The 25,377-nt window shown below is 41.1% G+C and overlaps 1 protein-coding gene across 1 annotated transcript; it reads right to left on the bottom strand.

The window, feature by feature from the left end:
- Nucleotides 1-7,044: 7,044 nt before the first annotated feature.
- Nucleotides 7,045-23,226, bottom strand: LOC120836383. The gene is made up of 5 exons (XM_040205227.1): nucleotides 23,122-23,226; nucleotides 14,857-15,020; nucleotides 9,412-9,503; nucleotides 9,252-9,320; nucleotides 7,045-7,163 (listed from the first exon to the last, which is right to left on the bottom strand). The coding sequence occupies exons 1-5, from the start codon at nucleotides 23,224-23,226 to the stop codon at nucleotides 7,045-7,047; spliced, it is 549 nt and encodes a 182-aa protein (XP_040061161.1).
- Nucleotides 23,227-25,377: the final 2,151 nt, after the last annotated feature.

Below are 25,377 nucleotides of genomic sequence, written 5' to 3'. Positions count from 1 at the left end.
CCTACGACAATTTTTGCGTAACTTTTATTTATGCTGCAAAGGTCTGTAGTCGGAGACAGGTTAAGAGTTCAGGGGAAACCCCTCCTACCACTTTCCACCTCAGCAGGAACGCCGGAGAGAAGGACGCGACCTCCTCTCCAGCGTTCGCGCTGCTAAAGCGGAAAGGGGTGGCCAGGGGGAGTGCTGGGGCGATACTAGTGGCGCCGCGTCGTGGTGGAAATTCGCCTTAATTCGGCGTTCGCTTCTCTCGTCATGCTGTCTGCTGCAATGGCGAACAGCGCGATGCGATAGTATTACAGCTTTCTGTTTGCTAACACACGATTTTTTTTTTTTTTTGGGGGGGGGGGATGCGTATTTTTGCAAAAGAAGATTGCTTGTGTTCCATGTCTCCTTGGTGGAGGCGGTAATCCACGGCGAACCTCTGTCGACTGCGAAATGTGTCTCGCAAGTGCAAGACTAGCGTCGCCTGTGACATCCGCCTCAAGAAAAATGCTGTTTTTCTTTATGGTTCCGCTCGCTTTCGGAAGTCATAGCTATTTGGTCATAGATGAGAATGCTGTATTGTTGAAACTGTCTCTTCGCCTACAGCTGTGCAGTCGCGCACACTCCTTGAGTTCAGGCAAGTGCTCTTAGACAGTCGAAGTTGCTGGCTGCTGTAAGCACGCCGCGGCTGTTTTAATTCATGCGAATTAAATATATTCATTTTATTTATTTACCTAAAAGCCGTGTTTTAAACACGCATTACATGAGGGGTTCGGCAGCAACGTACATTCATAACAACGTGATCACACCATATGTAATTCACAAAGAAAAAGTTGCGAAATCACGTTAACACGTTAAACAGAGCTTATTTTCAACTGAACACAAAAAAGAAATATGAAAAATAAAGCATGGAAATTTATACACGTTCTACTTGGGACACAGACAATTGCACATTTCTTTCAATGACTCATGATTTGTATTAGTAACCATATGGTCTGTCAAGTCATTCCATTCAGTAATCGACAGTATGAGGGAAGAATAAAAAAGAATTAGTCTCAGAGCGGAATTGCTGAACTTTACATTAATTATCGGTTCGAGAAGAAATGTACTGGGCAGAATGGTAATAAGTGTTTTTGAAGTATGAATTGTTGTAGTACATCGCATAAAAAACGCACATTCGTTTTATTTCCCACCTGTTAGATAATAAAGGAAGACGGAGATTGAAATTTAAAGCGGAGACATTACTTTCAGGCGAGAAATGGTTTGATATGAACCGGGTAGCCTTGTTTTGAACAGAGTAATTTAGAAGCTAGGTCATTTTAATGTGGATGCCATATAATGCTTGCATATTCTAGTTTAGGTCAAATTATTGTTTTATAAGACAGTACTTTAGTTGCTATGGGGACCAGATATAGGTTCCGTCTTTAAAAAAAAACACCTAGTGATTTTTGTGAGCTGTTGATTATGCTGTCGATGTGGTTATTCCATGATAATGTTTGAGAAAACTGAACACCAGAGTATTTGTATAATGCTACTGATTCTAGTTGCTGCGTTAGGAATGAGTATTGGTTAAAGAATTTCTTTGAGATTGTAAAAATATTCATTAGATTTCATTTAGGGGGGTTAATGTTAATCTGAAATTGTGAGGACCACGCACTTATAGCGTCGAGGTCATTTTGAAGGATGTGATGGTCCATAGGACAAGAAATGTTTCGATAAATAACACAGTCGTCTGCAAATACTCGAATAGCTAATTTAATTGAAGACGGAAGATCGTTCATATACATAAGAAAAGGAGGGTACCGACACCGCTGCCACGAGGTAACCTGAAGTTACGGGGACTGATAGTGATAAAGAATTGTTAACCGAAACCGGCTGTTGCCTGTTTGTTAAAAACAAGGTTATCCGCCTGATTAACGGAGCAATCGGAAGAGATAGTTTTAAAAGCAGTCGCTTGTGAGAAACGGTCTTGAATGCCTTAGCGAAGTCTATAAATAAGACGTCTGGTTGCATCGATGATGAAAAAGTGAAATGAAGATCCGTGACAAACTCAAATGATTGGCCGTTGCATGGATACTTTTTTTTTCTAAAACCATGGTGGTTGAGGAAAAGAAGTTGCATTGATTCAGGTATGAGATAATGTTAGTATAAAAACATGTTCCATGACCTTACAAAGAACCCTAACGAGCGAAATATATCTGTAGTTAGATAGATTTGATTTATCGCTTGATTTGAAGATGGGTTTATCTCGTCGAAGCGCCGGTCACAAGGTACGTCACCAGAACTAAGATTCTGCTGGTAAAGAGCGGCGAGCATATTTGATGCGGAGTGCTTTGTTAGTTTTGAAAACTTGGCAGATATACCGTTAATTCCAGGGGTGCCGTTGGAAGACAGGTTTTTGATTGCCCTGAGGATTCAATCAGAACTGAGTAAAAGAGAAGGCATAGCTATTCCCTGATAAGTCAGAATGTAGAAGGGCAGTCGAAAGATTTTGTGGGTAAAGACCATGGAAAAGTATGAATTTAATAAGTTGGGGCAGCCTGGTCTTCACTGCGGGTTTCGCCTTGATCATTTACAAACAAAGGGATATTTTTGGTGTTTTTCTTTTTTTGGAATTCCTCTCTTTCATAACCTTTTAAGATCCGTAGAAAGAATGTTTTGTAAAGTGACCGAAAATGATATTACCTTTGCTTTTTTTTACTTCAGATTGGCACAATTTTGAATATAAGCGATATGATGACCAAGCAGACAACTCGCCAGTTTTCTTTGCGTTCGCGAATAACCTGGGAGACGCGCTTTGAGATCGAACGGACGTTTTAGGCACAAATATTTCAAGCTATCCATGAACGTGTTTTTGATGATAACCCAGTTTTCACTTGCGGATCATTTGCCATGAGATGACATGTAATACTTCTCAAAATATTTTATTGCTGACGGGATGCCTTCGATGTTTGCACGTGAAAAAGCAGATATTTGCTTCGGAAGATTGGTTGAGCGGGTTAGTTTTGTGATGATTCGACATGAATAAGAGCGGGATCATTTAATATTTTTATAATACCAACATACGTCACACATTTCGGATTCCTGGTTAGAAATCAATATAATATAGCGGGAGTACGTGATGTTTTGGTGATCATTTGGTAAAGGCTATAAATACTTGCTATTGAAAGAAACTCTGCGCAGTGGCGAGAACTTGCGCATACTGGAAGGGGCATTAAATGCGCACTGGCACGTCAAAAACATATATTTTTTTTTTATTATCCGAAAAGATTGAAAACAATGCCTGGACATTACGCTTAATATTTGAAACTTGGGGATTCAGTGTTTGTGAAGTAGAAAAACAATTTTTGTTTTGTCAAATATTGAGCTCTCCTGCGAGTCGAGTTTCTTTCACGCCTCCGCTCCAAACTGCCGTTGCCGCCGCGACCCGAAGTATCCCGGCGTACCGGGAACAACCGGCTTCCTCCTTGTTAAAAATTAAAACAGCGCAAGGACACGGACAAGAGCAAGGTAGATGAACAAGTCGCTGTTCGCCTACCTTCTTGTTCTTGTCCGTGTCCTTGCGCTGTTTTAATTTTTAATCATAAAATACCAACTAGCCCAAACGTCTACGTTAGTCAAGCGTTTCCTCCGTGCGTGCCGTGCCGCCTATCGCTGCGAGCAGACGACGCTTGGCGTCTTGCCGGTTCTCCGTGAAAGGCTTTTCCGGCGGAGTCACGACCGAAACTACGATACAAAGACCCAGCTGTTTTGACCGTTTGACGATTTTCTTTTCGAAGTCTGAGAGGTCGTCGGGCACCTACAAAAGACCACTTTGTCCGATTCCCCGACTCACCTATCACCCTCTGCTACATGCGTTGAGCGCCGCCATGTTTTCCGAAAGAGGATAAAACGCCACGAGGCGACATCACACAGGACTCTGATTTTTGGTATTTAAAAAAGAAGGGCCGTAGCGCGTTGGCAATTGCGTTAAAAAAAAAAAAAAACATGTTTTACGATTGCCGTTATTAAATGTTAGAGAAATGTCGCCCACAAAGCTTCTCAATTTCATGATATTTGACGTCAAAAATAAAAAAAGCGAGGAAGTGAAAAGCTGGAGAGAAAAACACACACAAAAAAAATGAAAAGGCGCTCGCTCGCGCGTGGAAAGTTTTTTTTGCGTTGCTGTATTTTTCGGCGTACAACTTGCATCGTTTTAGACAATAAAAAAAACATACAATTTTTGGGGTGTCAGTGCCCCTTTAAACGACGACCAGTTTATTTATAAGTAGTTAAAATCGCCTGCAAAAAAACATGAATGATTTGGGAAATTTTGGTTCCGGCTCCTAGAATATTGTAAAGCGAAATGTTGAATTCGGCGTGATTAACATGGCATGGACGATAACAAGCATCTACCAAGAAACACAGAAAATTTAATTTTACTTGGATCAAAAGCACTTCAAGATCAGATGAACATTCAATTTGGCAGCATGATACAGCTTTTTTAACTGCGTTGATTACACCTCCAACCCCTGGCGAGTTGTTTGTCTCTCCTTTAAATATTATAAGATCGATTTAAGATTAGTTCTTTATTTTTGATATCGGAAGTTAACCCGGTCTCAGTGCCAAGAATGACGCTGCAGGCTCGCTAAGGACGTGATGTTTTCAAGTTCAACTTGTTTTGAAAAAAATACCTCTGAAGTTAGCAACGATGAACGAAATATTAGCGGTAAAAGTGCGCTTTAGGGACCGCGTTTTCCCCACCGCTAAGACCTCCGCAACTAAGAAGCCTCTACCGCGCCTGCGCGCCGAAAGCCTTGACTGTTGAGTTCCGGGTATCGTAGCGGGTTGCGGAGAGCCTTTGCGGGATGGCGAAAACGATCTACGAAAACTCCCTATTCAGGCTCGCCGCCACTGTATAGCGGGCTCGTTGCGCCCATTGTACCGACATCAGCTCTTCTCACTCAGAAACATGATGCCTAGCGGCGTCGGCATCACCTGACGGGGACTTCTCCTATTCAGGTACGCGATAGCGATCGAGCGAGATCCCTACTGGCATTTTCAAATAGGAAAGGACCAATGGTAAGAAAGGGCACAAAAACGAGGTGTTTTGTTTCGAAAGACAACTGACTAGTGTCAATCGGCAATCTGCCAGATAAAGCTTTCCTTTTTTTTTTTTTGTCGGTGTACAGCGTAATTCGATGGATGAAGCAGGTTATTCGGCACAGGCAAGTCATTTTGCTGTTTGTGCGGACACTGATAAGGTTAAGTAGAAAATTATGATTGTTTTATTTAATAAGATGCTCGGGACCCACCACGCTCTACGTTTATTAAGTTGTCAGTGGCTATATATTTCATCCCGCAAAACACGCGTCCAAATATCGGATAAATTTCACCTTTTTGTTTTTTTCAGGGCTTTAAAATTTAGCATGAAAGAAATGCGTGTTCACGTGGAGTATTTTTATCTATATTTTAAGCTTTTTAAGCATAGTGTAAGCTCGCCAGAAGCACGAATCCGTGGAAAATTTTTTCCTAAGTTGTTAAAAGCAATTCGAAACCACATTAAAAGCATACCGTTGGAAGCGCGACGAACACATCGAGTTTGGTAAAAGTTTATTGATGATTATTTAAAGCGCTTGATTCAAAACAATGAGGCGTGCCCATTTAAGAGAAGCAAAAGCGGTAGGCTTTCAAATTATATAAAGAAACCTGCAGGGAAAAAAATAAAAGTGTGATTAGAAATTTGGAGTACGGTGGTGGAACAAAGCGGATTTGGATAAGGGAAAAGTGTGACTTGAAAGCTTCCGGCCATAGAATGAACTTTGACAACTGCATTGCATTGTTTGTTTACCCAACTACTTGAGCATAAGCGATTTTGTAAAAGTAACCGTAAAAACTAAAAAATTCAATTTTTATTTTTAAACATAGCTTACAATAGCTGCTGTTTTTTAAAAGAATATTATCAGTTTCATTGAAGTTAAAAATTGAACGGTCAGACATGAGAAAACAAAATTGAGTTAGACGTATTCTACCACGTGCAACAGATTAACTTTTTTTTTCTTTTAGATATAAAAAAGTCAGTTTAAGTTTTTTTTTTTTTAAGGCAGCTTTGCTCATACGGGAATTCAGCTATTACTTGGAGGCATGTGTACCAATAACTACAACTCTATTAAATAGCCATGAAATACATTTTTACATGGTTCTTTTCTTTTTCTAGAACATCTCTTCACAATAATCAAGAGATATTTGCCAGCTATTACTATAAAAAATGACCCGTTGAAATATGAACAAAAACACTGGGCAGAGCCTTTGATTAAGAACAGAAGCTGTAAGGCCAAAGGGAAAAACATTGACACAACATTGCGAGAACAAGAGAGAGCGAAAAAAACAACAACAACAGAAGAACAGCATGGGAGAGCTCCGTCTATTTCATGCTGCGCTATAGTGACGAAACCTTTCTTAAATTTCGCCCATGTTTTATCAACTTATTCCGTGTTTTCTGTGTTTCTTTTAAATTATTGCGAGATATTTTTACACTAGAAAGCTCTGGTGTCTATTGTTTGTCTCTAATTATATTGCATCAACACCATTTACTTAAAACCGAGGAATTGTCATTTATATTGGCGAGAGCGAATTCATAGATATGCTTACGATAATCTTATCAGCAAGGTCACTTCCTTCATGCACCGGTACAAAATTTTGTTTACAGTAAGATAAACAATGTCCTTGTACTAATGATTATGTATCTGTTGTAGATGTATCCTAATTTACTTTGCGATTCCTAATTTTTTGTTGAAACTAAGTAACAAATGTAGTGTTTTATCATAAACTTTTCTGAAACAAATAGTTAGGTGGTTTCTCGAACGTTTTTTTACATCTTAACAGAGCGCTCCTCCCCTTTCAGAATAAGCGAACTTCCAGCTAACATGAATTTGAAGCGAAACAAAAAATCGCACATACGTCGCTTTTTTATGTGATAGCAAGTACTTGCGTGAATTCTACATAAATGTTCACGTTGCACTTAAGTCATACTTTGATGCCATTGGGAAACTTTCTGCAATTTTCATTTAAGGGCAGTCAGTCTTATTTGCAATCGCTCGTGTAGTATACATTCCGTGGCTTCTCCGACAACAGTGCAAGGAGGAGTTCACAAGCACTGGCAATGCCGTCTGGTTTCTGGTGTAACCAGAGCTCGTATTCCTCTGTAATAAAACGCATCAAGTTGTTAACAGACTTTGCACGAGAAGATCAGAAATCAGGGGCAAGTCGTTTGATTATAGCTTGGATATAAAAACTGTTCGATTTGAGCTAACGACAGCCTTTTAAGCCAGTTCACATCTTTCACACGTTGCTAGACGGTTTTCGACAAAATTATTTTCATCGCTAGAGTTCTGCATGTTGGCATTTTACTCGTCCAGGGGGGCTAAGCTTGACTTCGGCGAGAATCTCCGATGCGACGTAACGGAGAAGGGGAGGAGCTTCTTTTGACTCCGCATTGGCAAGTTTCCGACTCCTGCTCTTACATTTCCGATCCCACCATAAAAATCGGTAACAGCATGGACGTTAATTATAAAAAAGAAAAAGCTTGGATATGGGCTAATTGGATAGACATTGTAATGGTTTACTGCAATGCGTAGATGCAAGAAAAACGCACTTGATAAAATTTAAACTAAAACAGATGATAGAAGAAAAACAACATACATAAAATGGCACAGACTCACAACTGTAATTTCTTTCTCAAATTTGTTCCTAATACCGCCACAAAAACTCAATGTTTTCTTGTTTTTTTTTGTTTTTTTTTAGATACGGTGGGGGGGAGGGGCGAAAGGTGAGAAAGAAATTACACAGTCGTTAGTCTGCGCCATTCATGCATGTTGTTTTTCTTTATCCTTTAGGGGGATCGGTGGCCGAGTGGGCTAGCGCGCACTAGATCGGAGCACGTGGAGTGAAAGCAGGTGCTGCAGAATCCAGGGATCCTGAGCTCAATCCCCACCCCTGCCCGTTTCGCTCTGGATGAATCGTACCGGCATGCGGTCGTGTATCACTACTGCGTGGTGCATGTTAAATACCCCCAGGCTAGCGGTTGTACCGCACTGGTTAAATTGCTCATCTACAGCTGAGACACCAGGCGCCCACTAAGGCAGACTTCCGGCTGCATAAACATACACACAATTTGCTTTTTTATCCTTTTTTATGTTTAAATTTTATCGAGTGCATTTTTCTTGCATCTACGCAGCACAGCAAACCATCAGAATAATTGTAAAAGCATGTAGGTAATGATAAATTGTGTTCCTGGCTGCAAATTGCAGTAAATTCAGATTTGTTTGTAGGGTTCACAACAGGGACGACGGTCCGTGCACGGCTCCATCGTCTCAAGTCTGGATCGCCACGCAGTTCGTTGCACAGCCACCTTACCGCGCCTTTCAAGAGGCGATAGTGTTGTTGAAAATTAACGTCGTCCATGTCAAACCCGTTGCAGTGGCTTAAATACCTACACCGAAGGCGAAACACGAACAAAAACGCCATTTTGGCCACGTCTCCCTTATTTCGCGCCATACTCGCGTAGGTCGGAGCCGCGGCAAGCTTTGCCGATCCTCGCCGGGATCAAGGCGAGTTCGGCGGAGAACTCGCCTTGATCTCTCCGTGCCGAGCTTAGCCTCCGTAGTCTGCATCTCTAATCGCTGGCAGCTCCAGAAACACGCCCAAATGAGCTGGCAGCGTTAGCTGCTATAAAAGCGAGGAAAAACAAATTGCGAAGCATAAAGAATGATCATAAAAAGCCACGTTCTGAGTTTCTTTAAGTTGTCAGTAAGTATAACATGATGCCTGCGGTTAAAGCTTTGTACTGTCGCACCCCTTTTCTTGTTTTACGATTGCTTTTCTGTTGAAAGTTTTCGGAGCATTAGGAACATTCGTTACGCGCATGCTAACTTTTGTCCTGGCAATTTGTACTTCAGATACAGTAACTTTAAATTTTAAGTTTTTTTTGTTTTTAATTAACAAAGTGTTATGGGGCGAATGAGAATGCATATTAAACAAAGCAGACAACGCGTGACAGAACGCCGTGTATTAAACCAGCGTAGTTCTGCGATATTTAACCACAATAAAAATTTTAGAGAAGGAATTTTTCCGTTACCGTTACGTGACTGCCGCTCTTTTAATGAAACTGATGTATTATAACGACGCTCAAGGACCCCAGAATAATGTTTCCGACGTTCCTAATGGCAAATATTTAAGCATAAAGTAGCAACGTTACGACAGAAACAGATGAATAACAAAATGTTGCTCACCTTCTTCGTCATAGTAAAACAACGCACATGTAGAGTAATCGGAGTAGACAAGGTACATCTTCGCTATTTCTACAAAAAAACAGGATTAAACGTCGATGTATTGTCCACTAGTGTTGATAGGCGATATCACATGCGAAAATTCAGCCAAGGCGATATCCACCTTCTTGGTATACGTCGTCATCAACCTTCATTAAATTGCTCACGTGATATCCCGGCCCTTCTTGTGGTGTGAGGTATAAACCAATTTCCTCTCTGAAAGTAAGCGATATTATTCCTTTCAAGGCAATTGCTGTTTTTATATAACATGCAGCCTTACAAAATTAGATGAATCTTAATTCAAAGGATAAATATGGGAGGCAAAGAATGTTCAGCGGAAGGACGCGTGAATTTATTTCCCTATAAATAATTATCACTATTAAGCGATTTCATCTTAAGTCGTGCAAGAAAAAAATGATGGATACTCGAAATTAAAAAAAAAAGTATATATTGCTGTAAAATGTTTGGCTAGAACAAAACTGCAAATTATAACTACACAAATAATTTTTGTTCTTCAGTTGTAGGCTTCGAAAGAACAGAAGGGCTTCAAAGGGCCTGTCATATTTGCAGTTTTCACGAGTGACACACTTTGGAGTCTCGAAACTTTTAGACTCTTTTTTCTCCCAAGAATTTTAACATCGTTACTGCTTTAAGACTTCATATAAAAGGTTAAAATTCTATAGAAATGTGTGTTCTTATTTTGTATTATGAAATTTAAAAAAAAAAATAATAATCTTGCATTTTTGACAATAATAGGCCAAGTTTGGAGCCGGGTTTTGATGTAAAATTATTTAAGGCCTAAAAAACCTATCAAATGAAAGCTTGGCCCCAGGCTTGGTGCGCAATATTGTAAAAAGTTTACATAAGCATTGGGACCAGAATTACTGGTTTATTTGGCAGATCGACTAGATGGCCTGGATGTTTTAATACTAAGAGAAACAAACATTGAGATAGCGGCCTGTAACTTGTTTTTTTTTTATTTTTTATATCTATTGTAATTGTATATCTATTCGCCTCGATATTAGAGTGCCTTCATACACACGCGCGCTTTTGCTTGAGTGGTGACATCTCAGCCATTTTTCCACCCCATCGTTTTTTATGCATTTTGAAGTGCGCGCAATCCGGTGTCATTCAGCTCGAGCACGTAACTTTGGCTAATGCATAGACGCCATTTTACCACCCAAGTCACGCACCGAATGCGCCAGAGCGTCACGCGCTGGCACATTCAGGGCAACGATGGATGTCTTCACCCTGAGACAGACAGATATGTAAGCACCCTACTCGGGATCGAACCGTGTCGCCACCGTGCGGCCGAAATTGGAAACATGCTAAAGCTGGGCTACCACCGTGCGGCGTCTGCTACGGGCGCACGTTCAGAAGCATGAATCTCGACGACGGAAGCCCGTTTCCGGCTGAGCTGAACCCTCCTTGTTAAATGTTTGATGTTTTTTGCTGTTCTTTCTTCTTACTAAATTGTACCCTTAGGGGGCGCCACCAAGCAGGGAAAGTCGAAACAAGACGACGAGAAACAATTACGTGATGCGGGACACAGGTGTGGCCAGAGTAGGCGTCGGCATCGTGCATACAATGAAACGTCAACAATAAATCACAAATATTGCATGGTGTCAGAAGTGTAAGCGATAAAGGATCCACTGAAGCGCCGTGAGCACCGAGCGCGACCATGCAGAATCCTCCAGGAGCATCGGAAGTACCGCGCGCAACCAGGCAGAATGCGTCGGGATCGGGAGTACCGATCACAAACGCAAGTATCCTGACAAGCCTACTGCCGCCACCCCGACCGTTGGACCTGAGTGGCGACCTGGAGCAGGCGTGGAAGATGCGGTACGAGGAATTCACGTTGTACTCGGCCACAGGCCTCAAGACTCAAGACCCTGCAGTACAATCGGCCACGTTTTTGGTGATCATTGGTGAGTACGCACGTCGCGTCTATCATACATTCACGTTCGCAAATGAGGCAGACCGACACGGCCTGTACACTCTAATAGAAAAGTTTCACGCACACTGCAAGTCGACAGTGAACCAAACGAACCGAAAGTTTCTTTTTGGAATGCGAAATCAGAAACCAGGAGAGAAGTTCGACGACTGGCTGACGGAGCTTAGCACGCTTTGCCGCGGACTGCGACTTGGGGTCAATTCACGACAGGATGTTGCGCAGTCGAATCGTACTTGGAACACTTAACAGGAAATTACAGCAAAAACTCATCAACGAAGATCCAACGTTGGAAAAGATGATCCAACAATACAGAATGAAAGAGAAAGAGCTGAACAGTTTCGACAGATACAAGCTGCCAAGGCTGCAACAGCGACGCAAGAAGTAGGCGCACTTTCAGGAGAAAAGCAGTCTTCTCGGTGCAGGTACACCGCTCACACAGGTGGAACATGCCCAGCGAAAACAGCCAAATGCAAGGTATGTGGACGCAAGGGACATTTCGCGCGGGTGTGCCGTACGACAAAAACGACAAAGAAACAAGGTTCCCGAGAGTTGTATCGTTTCAGACGCGTGGAAATTTAGCAAAGCGGTAAATATTAAGTCAGTTGTTTTCTTAATCTTTGTGCTGTGGTTTGTACAACCTTTGGTCCTCCATATTTTTGTTATCTCGCAAAATCTATGGCTTTCACAAAACTTTGAATCTCGTTTGGAGCTGGGGGTTAATTTACAAATTAATCCGACTGCTCACTACTTTTTAATAGACTAATCAATGAATAAATCTGTTAATTGATTATTCTTCAGTCATTACATGAAAGATGTTAAAACTGCCCATTTTTTACTATTTTTATTATGTCATAAATGGCATATTGCATTCCCATTTTAAACTTCACGTTGTGACGCCTACAGAAATAGGAATACGGAAATCCTTTTAAAGGGAAGCAATTTTAAAGTTATTATTTAAATTGTAAATCACCCTCGATGACAATCGCCAGTATGCTGAAGGGGTTTACCGTGCAAAAATCATAAATATTAAAATGGTAATCTTTTTTTTTTTTTACTTTTTTACGTTTTTTTTTTTTTTTTTTTTTAGCACAGGATTCCGATTAAACGGAAAAAAGAAATATCGCAATTAAAGCATCACTCGAATAATCTGAAGGTTAATCAATGAACTGCCCAGTCCGGATATGCCCTAGGTGAGCGCGGAGGGTGATCGGAAAGTTTCTTGAGAGTAGCTAGCCCTTCTCAGTAAAAAAGTGTCGCTGCGACCAATGTTGTCTGTGTCGTGGTGTGAGTAGATTGTTAGAGTAACAGAGTCTACTTTGTTTTAATAGAAGATTATTTAGCCAGAAATTTATAATATTAGCCTCTTGACATCTGCGGCCCTCACTGAGAAAATTAAAGCTGATGAACCCACACTACCGAGAAAAGCATCTAATAATACGCACGCTACTGCACTCATCGGTTACACTCGTTTGTTCCTCTCGTGGCAGATATATTATAATAGTTTGTTTCACTTGTTTCAGTTTTACTGCCAACGAACATTTTCCTGATCGTAACTAGAAGAGGCACACTCTCCTCATCGCAACGTAGAATTGTTCCGACTTCGAAAAACTTACCCATGCAATGGCACAGTAAAGGGAAATATTGGCTGCAGCGGAACTCAACAGCACGGTGATTTCCAATACAGCACTAACTTCTCTTTTTTATAAATGTTTATATTACTGCAAAAGCTGGAAGTTAAAAATAAATGCATAGGACCTGCGATTTCACAGCTCACAGTACCAGCATTACGTTATCCGGGTTGGAATTCATTGTTTTGTTGAATTCCCACGCTCGCGAACCGATACATCTATTTTAGAAGAAACAAATATTTAACCTAAATAGTGCAGTTCACCCGGAGATAGGCATCTGTCGTGGTGATCCATGCTTCCCAACGTCTGCCCAGAGCAGATGATGTATCCAAACAAGTGATTATTTAAATTTGGGCCGTTCGCTGGTGACACGATTCGATCTTCACTGAAGCACCGAACAATACCGCATCATTTTCCGCTAAAATTATTTTCCCACTGATACTATGCGACAAAATGAACGCAAAAATATACACCGTCTCGCGCGCGAACGTGGAGAGCCTATGGGGCTGCCATGCCTATATCCCCGCTTTGATGATGATGATAGCGCGACAGTAGCGCCACCTCTAGGTCTATTTCGAGGCCGAGATTCTGTACCATCTTAGTACACAATTATTACAAATACACGTTTACGCAGCCACTAAAAAAGCAAAGGGTACTGAAGAAAATAAAATGTTTCGTTCTGCGAAGGGTTTTCACAAACTACGGTAAAATGGTATGGCTATTTTTATCTTCACATTATTATAACATGCTGCCAAATCGACTTGTCACTTAGGATTGTTAAGATAAAGCTGAGAGAGTGGTGTAGTAACTTTGCGGCCTAACCAAATTTGCAACCTCTAGTCGTTCTTTCTTTCTTTTTTTAAGTTGGTGCGTCGTCTTTTGTGTGCATCTTGTGATTTTCAGAGTTTCAAATTTAGAGTTTGTAACTTGTTGGGTTCTATAACATGTACCATAAAGGTTTTTTTTTCTCTCTCTTTTAGGCCGAAAGCGTTCCGGTACGTTGTTCTATTTTTCTATAAGAGTAATAGCATCATATCCATTGCAACAGTGTCCCGCCCAGAAGCACAGACGTGCTCTTGCGGGCCTGGATAATTTATCTACTCGTTCATTATGCAAAAAAACTTCTGTATAAACTTATGTATCTAAGCCTATTTAAAATTATAATATTCTTAATTTTGTTATAGTTTATATGGAAGAAACAACACTGTAAACTTGAGAAGAAATGTTAAAGGTACAAAATTCTGCGTATAATATTACAAAAATACGTATTTCTTATTTTTTCGTATATTTTTAATGTGAAAAGCTTTCTATGTGTTCTTATATATGCAAAAAAAAATCTCTTTGATATACATGGTTTAGTCATATTAAGCAGTGCGTTTGAAAATATTTGGACGCATCTCTATGTTTCGGTTTCTTCTCGGAGCGCATCTCCGCTTTAGCAATCCCGCCCTCGTGACCAAAACGCGTAACGGGCGTGCGACGCCACGCATCACGCACTGGCACCGACATCAAAAAAGCAAACATCATCTGGCGGTCCGTAGGCTTTCTTACCTAGACTTCTCTACGTGCGAAGCGTGGTGGCGCACGCACGGTTTCGTTTTTTTTAGCACGGGAGCTGGATTGCCAGAGCGGAGATGCGTATCAATAAGAAACCGAAACCTAGAAATGCTTCCTAATTTAGCAGTTTGTTTCGGAAAGCCGTGAAATGGTCGCCCGTCTCTTAAATCATTGTTACCTTAAGTGAATTAAGTAGTTTTCGATTACTCGCTTCAAGTTTCTAATTAAAGCCACACCTTTCAAATTAATATTAAAAATATTTACAGAGAAATAATTATTACCCAACTGTACTGAACGCAACTAATTTTCCTTAATGGGTCCTTTGGCACAAACCTCTAAGGCATCTATAATTTTTTCTGTGCGATGCGTAGTTTTCGCAGGAGCGATTGGCCCCTTTTCTCCTAAAACATCCTGTACAATAAAAACGTACTGTATTTTCTCCACTGGCTCTCGGTATTTTCTGAACGCAATTCCGGACCCATAGGAATAATCAGTTATCCGCATAATGATACAATCAACAAACTTATTAATCAAAATATCTTTTTCAAATGTCCCTTCGTAGACAAAGTAGGTTGTGTACGCTGCTCCTACAACCTGTAAAGAATAATAAAAACGACTTAGGTATTTTAATTGAATATGGAGTCACCCGTCATGAGTAACAGTGATATTTCCCGGATATTCTCTAGGAAACATAACGGCTTCTTTTATAAATTATTCGCAGGTATAGGCAACAACTATCGAGCATTGAATTACGCTGATCACTAAAAATATGCAGAATAAAAAAAGTACCCTGTATGATTATGCTTTGTTTTACTATTGTAGGTGCGTAGGTTTGAAGGAGTGAGAAAAAAATTAAGATGGTTTAATTCGTGATATAAATCAAGATAAAAATTACACGGCCTTTACTCCTATGATTTATAAAACCTTTCCCAGAATACAGTGTGACTAAAAATAAATTGTTATAATTATTTAGTCTACTTCACATAATCTGTTTTATAAAAACAACGTTTAACTTAGTCAAAATATTATATACGTAGGAAACGTTCTCAGGGTGAAAGAACAAAAAAACACCGATATTTAGTACTAACAAATCACTGTTTCCTATTGCACTCTGATATCCGAAGCGCAGTATTGATGGGAGATAAATATAAAATATCATTGATAAAAGGCTTACTAATAAACAGTGTATGTCTCTCTCTCTCTCTCCCTCCTTTACAGTGCCGACCACGAGTACAGTCCATCGGCAAGCTTTCGCGGTGAGGTTATTACTTCACTAGTTCGGTGCTTTCTTGCGTTTCTTTATTAACATGATTGACGGTTATACCTATTCGGAGAGCAAATCGTCTGCTTGTTGCGCAGCGGTTTCGATGACGTCAGTAAGACGCCGGGCTCTGATTGGCTCAGATTGAAGGATATAGTGGGTAGACCTCAAAGCAAGCTGCCTTGAGGTCTACCCACTATCTTTCAATCAGAGCCAATCACAGCTCGGCGTTCTGACGTCGCCACGACCCCCGCGAAAGAAGCAGACGAACTTGGGCTCCGCATCGGCCTTTTTTTAACTCTAATGGACGGCCGGCAGTATTTAAGAAGACGTCGAAAACGCGCTGCTGTGCGGCAATGCTTGTGCGTTGTCGGTTATCTTCATACTGCAATATATCAAAGCTGTTTGCACAATATGTCAAAAGTCAAATTTGGGGGTTTTACGTGACAAACCAACGACGGGCATCTGGCGCGCCCCAGCGGAGGACTGGAGATTAATTTCGACCACCTGGGGATCTTTTGACGTGCAACCGAAAGCTCGGTTACACGGCGCCTTCTCCGCAATAAGCCTCCGTCAGATTGCGGGCACCTCGGCCGGGATTCGAACACAATATGTCAACATATATCTAAAGTGGCTGTTATCATAATGTATTGATGTCTTTTTCTTGTTGTATAATAATGATCTGCCATCATGTGTTTCTTTCCGCATTCATATTTTTGCGGATGATTGCGTTTTTTATCGACAAATTTCAAACACAACAGATCACATCAATCAACAAGACGACCTCACTAAACTATCTGAGTGGTGCTCATATTGGCTTATCCAGCAAAACCTGTCTAAGTGCAAACATATTCCGTTCACTAAACAAGATCCTATTTTTATACGCTTCTGCTCTATTGATTTTTTCTTAAATGAACCGTTTTTCTTTTTCTGTAATTACATTGGTCTTAATATCGATTCACATCTATCAGGGAAAGATCTTATTCATTTGCTGTTGTCATCCTGCAATCGCTCTCTGGATTAGTGAAAACATATTACTTGTTTTGCTCCTTCTAACCTTGATAGAACTGCATTTCTCTTATTAATTGGGCATAAACTAGAATACGCATTGAGCTCATGAAACCATCAATATGCACATTTCATGACCTAAATTGAAGCTTTTCAAAACCGAGTTACGCGTTTTATTTTTTCTGAGTATTCCCGCCATTCAAGCATCACTTTTTAAATCAGCATTGATCTTCCAGAGCAAGCCTTAAAGGGCCCCTAAAAAGAAAAAAAAAATTTTAAGAGTCTGGTTGGGACACGCATGTAAAACAAAACAATAATTTAACGCGAAAAAAATATTTTTAGAGCAATATTGACGGCGCGAGACGCGACTTAGTCGGCAGTCACCTTTTTTTCCACTTGTCCTCTCTCTCGGCATTTCGGGCGCATGGAGGAGAGGTGGAGCGGCTTCGCCTTCACGACCGAGATGGTCATTCTGGAATGACCCGTGACGTCATGGACTTTTCGCTTAGAATTTGAAATAAATCTCTCGCCGTCAATATTGCTCTAAAAAAATTTAGTAGAGTTTCTTTTTGACACGCGTGTCCCAACCAAACTGTTAAAAATAAAAACACTTTTTTTTTTTTCAGAGGCCCTTCAAGACGCAAATTTTCTTGCTTAAGCCTATACTCTGTTTCACCTTACGATGGACCGCAAAGGACGCTACGAGCCACTGGAGCCAATTCATACGGAGCGCAAGTTCGTCTGCTTCTTGCGCAAGGGTTCCGATGACCACGAACGCCGGGCTCTTATTGGCTGGGTGGAAAACCAAATAGTGGGTAGACCTCAAGGCATCTAGCATTGAGGTCTACCCACTATCCTTCCAATCAAAGCCAATCAGATCTCGGCGTCGTTCTGACGTCAATAAAACTCCTGCGCAAGGAGCAGATGACTAGCACCCCGCATAGCTCGGAAAGTATCACGTGTCCCTCCGGTTGGGCAGAGCGAGGCGGGGAGCGCGGTATTACGAGACATGCTACGAACTATGGATTGGCTCGTGCCGGCCGTAGCGTTCATCGCGGTACATCGTGTGGGGATTCCTGTGATCTCCCTTCCCCGATGGCTGCGATAACGGCCGCGGGTCGGAACACTCGGCCTCCTTCGCCGTGAGCTCCGACCTGTCGTGAGGCGGAGGGCCGCCTGGCTTGGGGGGCCCTCCTCTCACTCCCTCTCTCGGGGGGACCGATTTCCGTTCCCCCGCTCGGATGCGGATCACTGCTGACAGGCGAGGAGGTTTCGCCTCTTGTTTTCCCGCTTTCGGGAAAAGGACTCGTCCGGCGACCGCGAAAGAGATAGGACGTGTGTCGGCGACTTCTTCGATGCTTCCCCTGTCTTGGCTCCCCGGAACCCCGCGTCTGGCAGGTAAGGACCTTTTCTTACCTTGCCGGGGCGGGGGACATTTTAGATGGGGACATGGTAGTTCATTTAGAAGAGTGTTCTAATAAATGCTCTTGGACTTTGTCCTTACTCTGATACGTGTGTCTTCTCTACCGCTATGTTCGAGAGAGTGAGGCAAGGTAGACGATCACTGGCACCGACGGAGGTAATTAATCGAACCGACCCGCGGTAATGTAGCCCTAAACGTCATCTACATTGCCGCGGAGATGTGGGTTTGACGTCTCCTTTGAGATCGCCGCCGCTGTTGAGACAACCCTTTGATTACTTTATCGGTACCTGTGTTGGTAGCAATATGCCACAATCGTAAGGTGAATCGACCTTGCACTCTCCGGATTTAATTTTTTTTAAAAAGAACCCGATATGCATCCGCCGGTGACGACCAATATAAAATCGGTTAAAACCTCAGAACACCGGTGGTTGAATATTTTTGCTCCAATCAGAACCGAAGAAACACCGTTCGTTGGATGTTCCCCCCCTAGCGACGACTATTTTCTTCAAAACTCCTCCCCGTTGAGGTCCGTTTAACGTGATATCTCGTGGATTCTGCATCCTTCCAGTGTCCATTGAGAGGTCACTGTGGTTCTTCGAAAACTGCCAACATCAACGTGGTTCAAGATTGACCTTGGAAAACACATCTCTTCGCCTGAGGAACAGAGGTAGAGGGGACTAACAGGGATAGATTATGCCCACACCCCAGTCACAAAAGGTGCTCTGAAAATCCTGCCACTTCCACAGTAAAACGAGGATTCTATGAGTGTTATCTCAACTTTCGATAACAAAAAACTCTACTAAAAAATAAGATGAAGCTGCGTGTTTTTTCTTTTTTTTTTTTTTTGGCGATTCTAAAACTAAAATTAATGCTGCGGCTACAAAAAAAAAAATCTGTGTCAGATGAGTTTATTCAAAATAATGAATCTTAATTACTCTCGTTGTGACAGCATTTATTTACGTTGTGTACACTCAGGGTTTACACAGCCTGATTTTTTTCACCGTTAATTGCCACTTTTAGGCTCGTCACGACTCACGAGTCGTACAACCGAAATACACAGGTGTTTAAAAAATAAGTAAACAGCGAAACACGTCCGCCAATATTTCTCATTAATAAACACCGGAAAATGCACACTCTACTAATGCCTCATACATTGCATTTTCTACAAGGTTTCTCTCCGCCATGGTCTCCTCACCCAGCTCGTCTTAATCACTTCTGAAAAATTTATCGCTACAGACTACCCGCAACTCTTCATTTCTCCATTCTTTTTTTCCTAAAAGTGCCGCCTGGTGGAATGACCTCCCTATTCCCATTTGGCTGAATCTATAACCCCGAACGATTTCAGACTCTTAGTCATTTGGGAATATTATGACCTGTGTCCGGTAGAATCTTGTTGATGATTTGGTGGGTCTGAGTGATTCGATTGGTTATTTATTGAATCGCGTTTTGCCTAGATTTACTTGGTTGATAATTTATTCATTGATGTCTTCGTTTTGGCAATTCTACTGCTGTTTTAATTTCCCTCAGAAAGGTTTGTTTTCATCTCTTACGTAATGTCCCTTTTTAAAGATATATTCAATAAACAAAACAAAAATCGGCCGCATTCCAAGGAAATTTTGGGATAAGACAACCTGAATTTAAAAAAAAACATAGTTTGTGCTTTTAATAAAATAAACCTGATATAAATAAAAGTAGATTTGATTTCTATTAAATGCATTTGATTTCAATGTTGGTCAAGGACTTCGCCAACTGGGTGTAATTTCGCGGCTGACAAAAAACATTTCGTCGCTCTGAGTGTCTTTTATGTCTGTATTGTGCATTGGTTAGATCACGCCTCGAGTTCGCGTCTGTGGTTTGGAACTCTGTAACGATGTTACATAGTAATCTTTTCGAAAACGTTCAGCGTAAGTTTATAAGAACCTTATACGACCGATATATCGGCCGCCGCCGTTTCTACAATTACCATTGCCTGCTCACTGACCTCAGTCTAGTGCCTCTGCACGATAGACGAATTGCAAGAGACATGCATTTCCTGCTTCAAATTGTGCACGGTTCTCTTAGCTGGGCCCAGCTGCTGATGACGTTGAGGTTCCGGGTACCGTCAGGGAGTATATAAAAATGCAGAGATGCGTTTTATCCTGATGTGCGGGCCACTTGCCCAAAGACACGTCTGCAACAGACTCACGATGCCTTTTTTGGTGAAACAGACATTTTCGCCTGATTGTGTTTTTATCCCATACTTTTATGTACCTGTGTACAGGACAATGCACTGCTGCTCAGGACTTGGCTGTTTGCAGGCACGCAAATAAACCCCATCTATCTATCTATCTATTATATAAACGCCACTTTTTTAAAAATCTGGTTTCAAGCGCCCGAGGCTTAAACCGATGTACGATCTATGTACCAACTGCAGAACGATCATCAACTACCAGGTCACGATTGATATAGAGCGTGCTTTGTAGGCTGAAAAATCTTCATGATTATTTATATTTAAGCGGGACGTTACCGACTACCATGGACGCCAGGGTACGAATGTAACGTGGTAGTTATTGAACTGATGACAAATTTATTTAATGGTTTGTTGAATATTTTTCATTTGGTTCATTTTAAGAATTTGTTGCCCGTGGCCAAAATATACCATGGCAGTTGCTATATTAAAATTGCTCCGTGATATCAAGTCAAAACTATATTTTTGAAACCTAGCAGCTGCTACCGCCTGTCTAGACGGGCTACAAATCTTAATGGGATATGCCGTCTAAGCTAAATATTTAAGAAGATAGTTTCAGAACTTTATATGAAGAGTTCACTATTTCTCGGGTAGCGCTTATGTCCTGACGTCTACTGTGGATCACATCATCAACGTGAATAAATTAATGTCCATTTATTTGTGCTTCGAAAGTGTATTATCGGTTAAAAAGCGTCTTGGCCTATTTCGTTTACGATAACAGTTCATCGCTCCGGTCTACACTCTCTGAAATCTGGATTAGTTTTCCCCAAACCACTTTGCGGTAAACTAGTTTTCTTCAAGTCTGTCATTTCAGTCTACGCCTCTTGTTGTGTTAGCCAATACAATATTCATTTCAATATAACATGATTTCAAATAAAGTTTCGTAGGAGATATGTTAATGTTCCGACTGACCTTCATAGCTGCGCACTGTGTTAGAAGCCCAAGAATTAAGAAAAAGTCCTTAGTTGGAATTCATTTTGCGTGGTGGAGGATGTCAGTGTATAACTATTTATTCCTTGCTTTAAAATCATGACCAATGTAGCTTTGCAAAATTTAGGACTGCAGAGTTTTACATCTTCTCTGCCTCGCCTTTCTTGTTCCGTTCTCTGGCGCTTTTATTATCGTAGCAATGCACCACTAGCTTTCATTTGCATCTTGAAACAATGGCTGCCCTAATTGAGATTTTCGCAAGTGGGGGAGCCATTGCTTTTGTGGTCTGAGGGTACGTCTGGTGGCAACATTTATGGAACTACTTTTGCACAATGTAAAGGAAGTGTGTGTGTGTGTGTGTGTGTGTGTGTGTGTGTGTGTGTGTGTGCGTGTGTGTGCGTGCGTGCGTGTGTGCGTGTGCGTGTGTGCGTGTGCGTGTGCGTGTGCGTGTGCGTGTGTGTGTGTGTGTGTGTGTGTGTGTGTGTGTGTGTGTGTGTGAAGGGTCAGTGAATTTCGAGGAAAGACGCGTAAGTGTCAGCCATAAAAAAAGGAGGCGGACGCCCGTCCACGTACACGGCTGATGACGACATTGAGCCACACGTTAACTGATTCTGTCGGGTAGACTAGTGACAGTTAATCATGTGACAAATCATTTGCAGATTAGCCAAGGGTTTGCCTATGGAGTTATTCACGACAGGCTTAGGCTCGGAAAGGTTTCGATTTAAATAAATTCTACAGCCAGAGTGCGGATATGTTTTATTTGCCCTCCTAGATATTTAAATGTGTATGCAGTATTTGCTAAATTTAATACAAAGAACATTACTAACAAGTTTTCACTGCAGCATGTTAAGAACTCGAATTTGAGGGGTGGAGCGTTAATTATAACTGTAAACCGATTGAAGTGGGGACATTAATCCTAATGAAAAATTATAATATAATTTCTACAATAGACAAATCAGATCCTGTAGAAGTTACACATCAATTTCTCATAATATCTTAGGGTGTTTCCCTTGTATTGACATATTTGTCCTTGAAAAGCCGTGAGAGCTACGATAATGCGAACTGTGCAAACGAATTATACGGCCAGAGGATATATTATAGGAGCATAATCGTCACGATTATGCTCCTCGCATTTAGTGAAAATAAGCATGAATTAAATTAAATAATTGTTGAGCGTAATCAGAAAACACTAAATCGATATTTTATCAAAGATTTCGAGCGTGTGGGAAGCGCGGTGCGTTGCTAAAGTTACCGCTCGTGTAACAGGCGCAAGGCTGGCGGTACGAAAAGGCGGATGATAAGGGACGGAAAAACTTCGCGGATGTGTTTTCGCACATTCAGGCTTGTGCCTGTCGAACGAGCGTTAACTTAGCGCCCCATTCTGCGCTTCACGTTTTTTTTTTTTTTTCAGTTTATTGAATTTGTGGTTTTTGATGACACTCAGCAAGTTTGTAATTCTAACCATTTGCTTATCTTCACTAATTATAATGGGAATTAGAAAACCATAGTTACTTATCCGAGTTATTGTGACGATTAGTCCCCTATATTATGTCCCCCTGGCCGTGTAACGCACCTGCACCGACAGCATTAGTGTAGCTTTCGCGGCTTTTCTAAAGAAAATATGTGAAGACTTAAAATAGACGCCACGTTTATTTTCATGCGTTTATTGAACGGGTTATGTTTTCTTACTAATTGTACGGCTTATGAAAATTAATTTCAATGAGCGGAATCATTCATTTATTATTTTACCAGAGCCCTTGTCTGAGATAATGTAAAACTAGTCTCCCTTTAAACATTGCTTTGGAAGTTATATCAATTTACATTTAACATTCCAATGTGACCTTACCTTTGTAATGTTTTGCATTGTCTCGTACACTGGGTTCTTCCATGGAGGATCTATCGTCGCAGCAACAGCCGTGCATAAGAATATAAATAATATCCACACTCTCATCTTTCCTGACAAAGACAGTTGCTTGAACGACGCTGTTTTGTAGGAGAAATCAGATGCTACATTAGACAACAAATGACGCGACCAAGGAACGCGAGTTTAGCGATTTCGGAAAAATATTAAACACAATTGCCCCCTTTTTTTTTCTTTGTTTTTTTATTAAAAAATGTATTGATTTAAATTATATTATTATGAAGCCTTCATATTTGTGTTATGATATGACAATGATAATGTTTATTTTTCTGGTGCCCCAAAACGACCAGACGGAATTCTTTTGGGTGCACTAACGCAAACACAAAGCAGAAAAAGTAATCAAGTACTACATATATTCACACAAACCAAGTACTAAATAAAAGTACTAACAGAATACAAAAAAAAAAGAAACATGAGGTAAGCACAAGCTCGTGCAGGTGATAGTGATACCTTGAACTGGGAGTGTATACGTCAGTGCGAGATGGCACAATGATGTGTAGCGTCTACGTACGAGAGAGTGGTGGGTAGATATGACGAACAAACATCAACACAAATTAAATACCTCGTAGGACCGAAAAGAACGTCGAAATTAACTCTGTTAAGGAGGTGAATAGCATCAACTACACCATTCCCAATCCGGTGCAAAAGTTCTAAATCGCGGAGAGTTTCGCTCGATTAAAGCTTCGACGAAGATCGTGTTAGTAAATATTTTTAATTATAATAAACGCGTCGTTCAATTCATATGTTGTAAACAATATGAATACGTCTTTCCTGCATATGTTCAATAGCTAAAACATGAGTCAGCGATAATTTATTTTAAATTTTAGACTCGAATTCAAGCCTTAAAATAACTAAAAATTAAAACGTTGTATCGAGCAATGTGGCTTTTTTAAAATGCTGCGTCAAACGTCATATAATTCCTAACACTTGCATTGCACTGCACACTACAAACCAGACATGATTTCTGAAAGTTAAAGCACAATCAATGAACACGCCAGGATCCTTCAAGGAATAAACACTCATTCTATCGGTTTTCCACCAAGATGATATTAAAATCTAAGATAGCATGGCGTCAGGATTAATCAGCAAGTGATTATGTTCACACCACCCTGAAATGCGTGACACATGCAATGTGCTATAACAGTCGATAAGAAAATTATCATATTTAAACAGCTTAATGTCATCAGCAAAGAGAAGCGGCTCAGCATGCTATATTATTTATAAAAATCAAAAACAAAAAGTGAAAGCCGTTTACAACTCCCTGTAACGCAGAATTAGAGCGCAGCTCTTGAGGAGGAGGAGGGAAGGGTACTGAGGGGGGGGGGGGGGGGGGTCACGTGACCTCAGGGAGGGGGGTCGCGTGACTTCGGAGAGGGGGGGGTCAGGGGAGGTCACGTGACCTCGGGAAGGAGGGGGGTCATGTGACCTCGGGGGAGGGGGGGGGGGTCACGTGACCTTGCGGTAACGCCGACTGCGACGCCGACGCCGCTCAAGCCGGAAACGGGCGCCTAAGAGCTGCGCTCTAAAAGAGGACCCATAATTGATTCTTTGGGTACACCTGAAGTTGAAAATTTATAGCTGAATCTGTTCCTGATGAGGTGGGTGCATTTTGCAGCGCGCTTCTCCGCTATAAATTATTTTTAGTGTGTTGAGATGTAATGTAAGGAAACAAAATTATTACGTCCTTGAAATAGCGTCATGTTCAAAATGTATACCTTTGATGCGTAAAGGGGAAGTTTGCCAAGACTTACGAATCTCCTTCCTCGATATACTGTTCCCCCAGAGTGTAGTTCAGAACGCTATTGACAATTTTTATATCAGCTTCCTGCAAACTTTTGCTGTATGGAATTGAAAATCAGAGATCAAGGTTCATTAAATAGCACACAGAGGTCGAAGATTGGTCATGTACTTTCGTAAAGTTTTCTCTTTTTTTTATTGCTTTTAGCAGAATTGTGTTAAAATACCGAGAGCGAAGTGCAACAGAAAATATCGACTGGTGGATGCGCGGTGCGGATGATGTAAACTTTTGAACCTACTAGGATATTTTCGAGTGATATTTGTGTTGGACCAATGGTCCATAGCCAATACCGTCTTAATAGGTTATAATTCATCGTTCAGGAATCGCTGAAATCCTTGCGTAACTTTTTGGTATGATTTAGGATGTTTGTTTATTACTGTTAT

This window comes from Ixodes scapularis, unplaced genomic scaffold (genome assembly GCF_016920785.2).
Source record: "Ixodes scapularis isolate PalLabHiFi unplaced genomic scaffold, ASM1692078v2 PGA_scaffold11__112_contigs__length_91849675, whole genome shotgun sequence".
NCBI lineage: Eukaryota > Metazoa > Arthropoda > Arachnida > Ixodida > Ixodidae > Ixodes > Ixodes scapularis.
This window is presented reverse-complemented; position numbering and strand designations above follow the sequence as displayed.

Excerpts from the sequence above, each read along its gene's own strand:
- LOC120836383 (XM_040205227.1), bottom strand. The coding sequence starts at position 23,226 with ATGAGAGTGTGGATATTATTTATATTCTTATGCACGGCTGTTGCTGCG. Across the intron at positions 9,321-9,411 it reads TGACGACGTATACCAAGAAG|AAATAGCGAAGATGTACCTT; the intron begins GTGGATATCGCC and ends GTTTTTTTGTAG. Across the intron at positions 7,164-9,251 it reads GTTTTACTATGACGAAGAAG|AGGAATACGAGCTCTGGTTA; the intron begins GTGAGCAACATT and ends GTTTTATTACAG.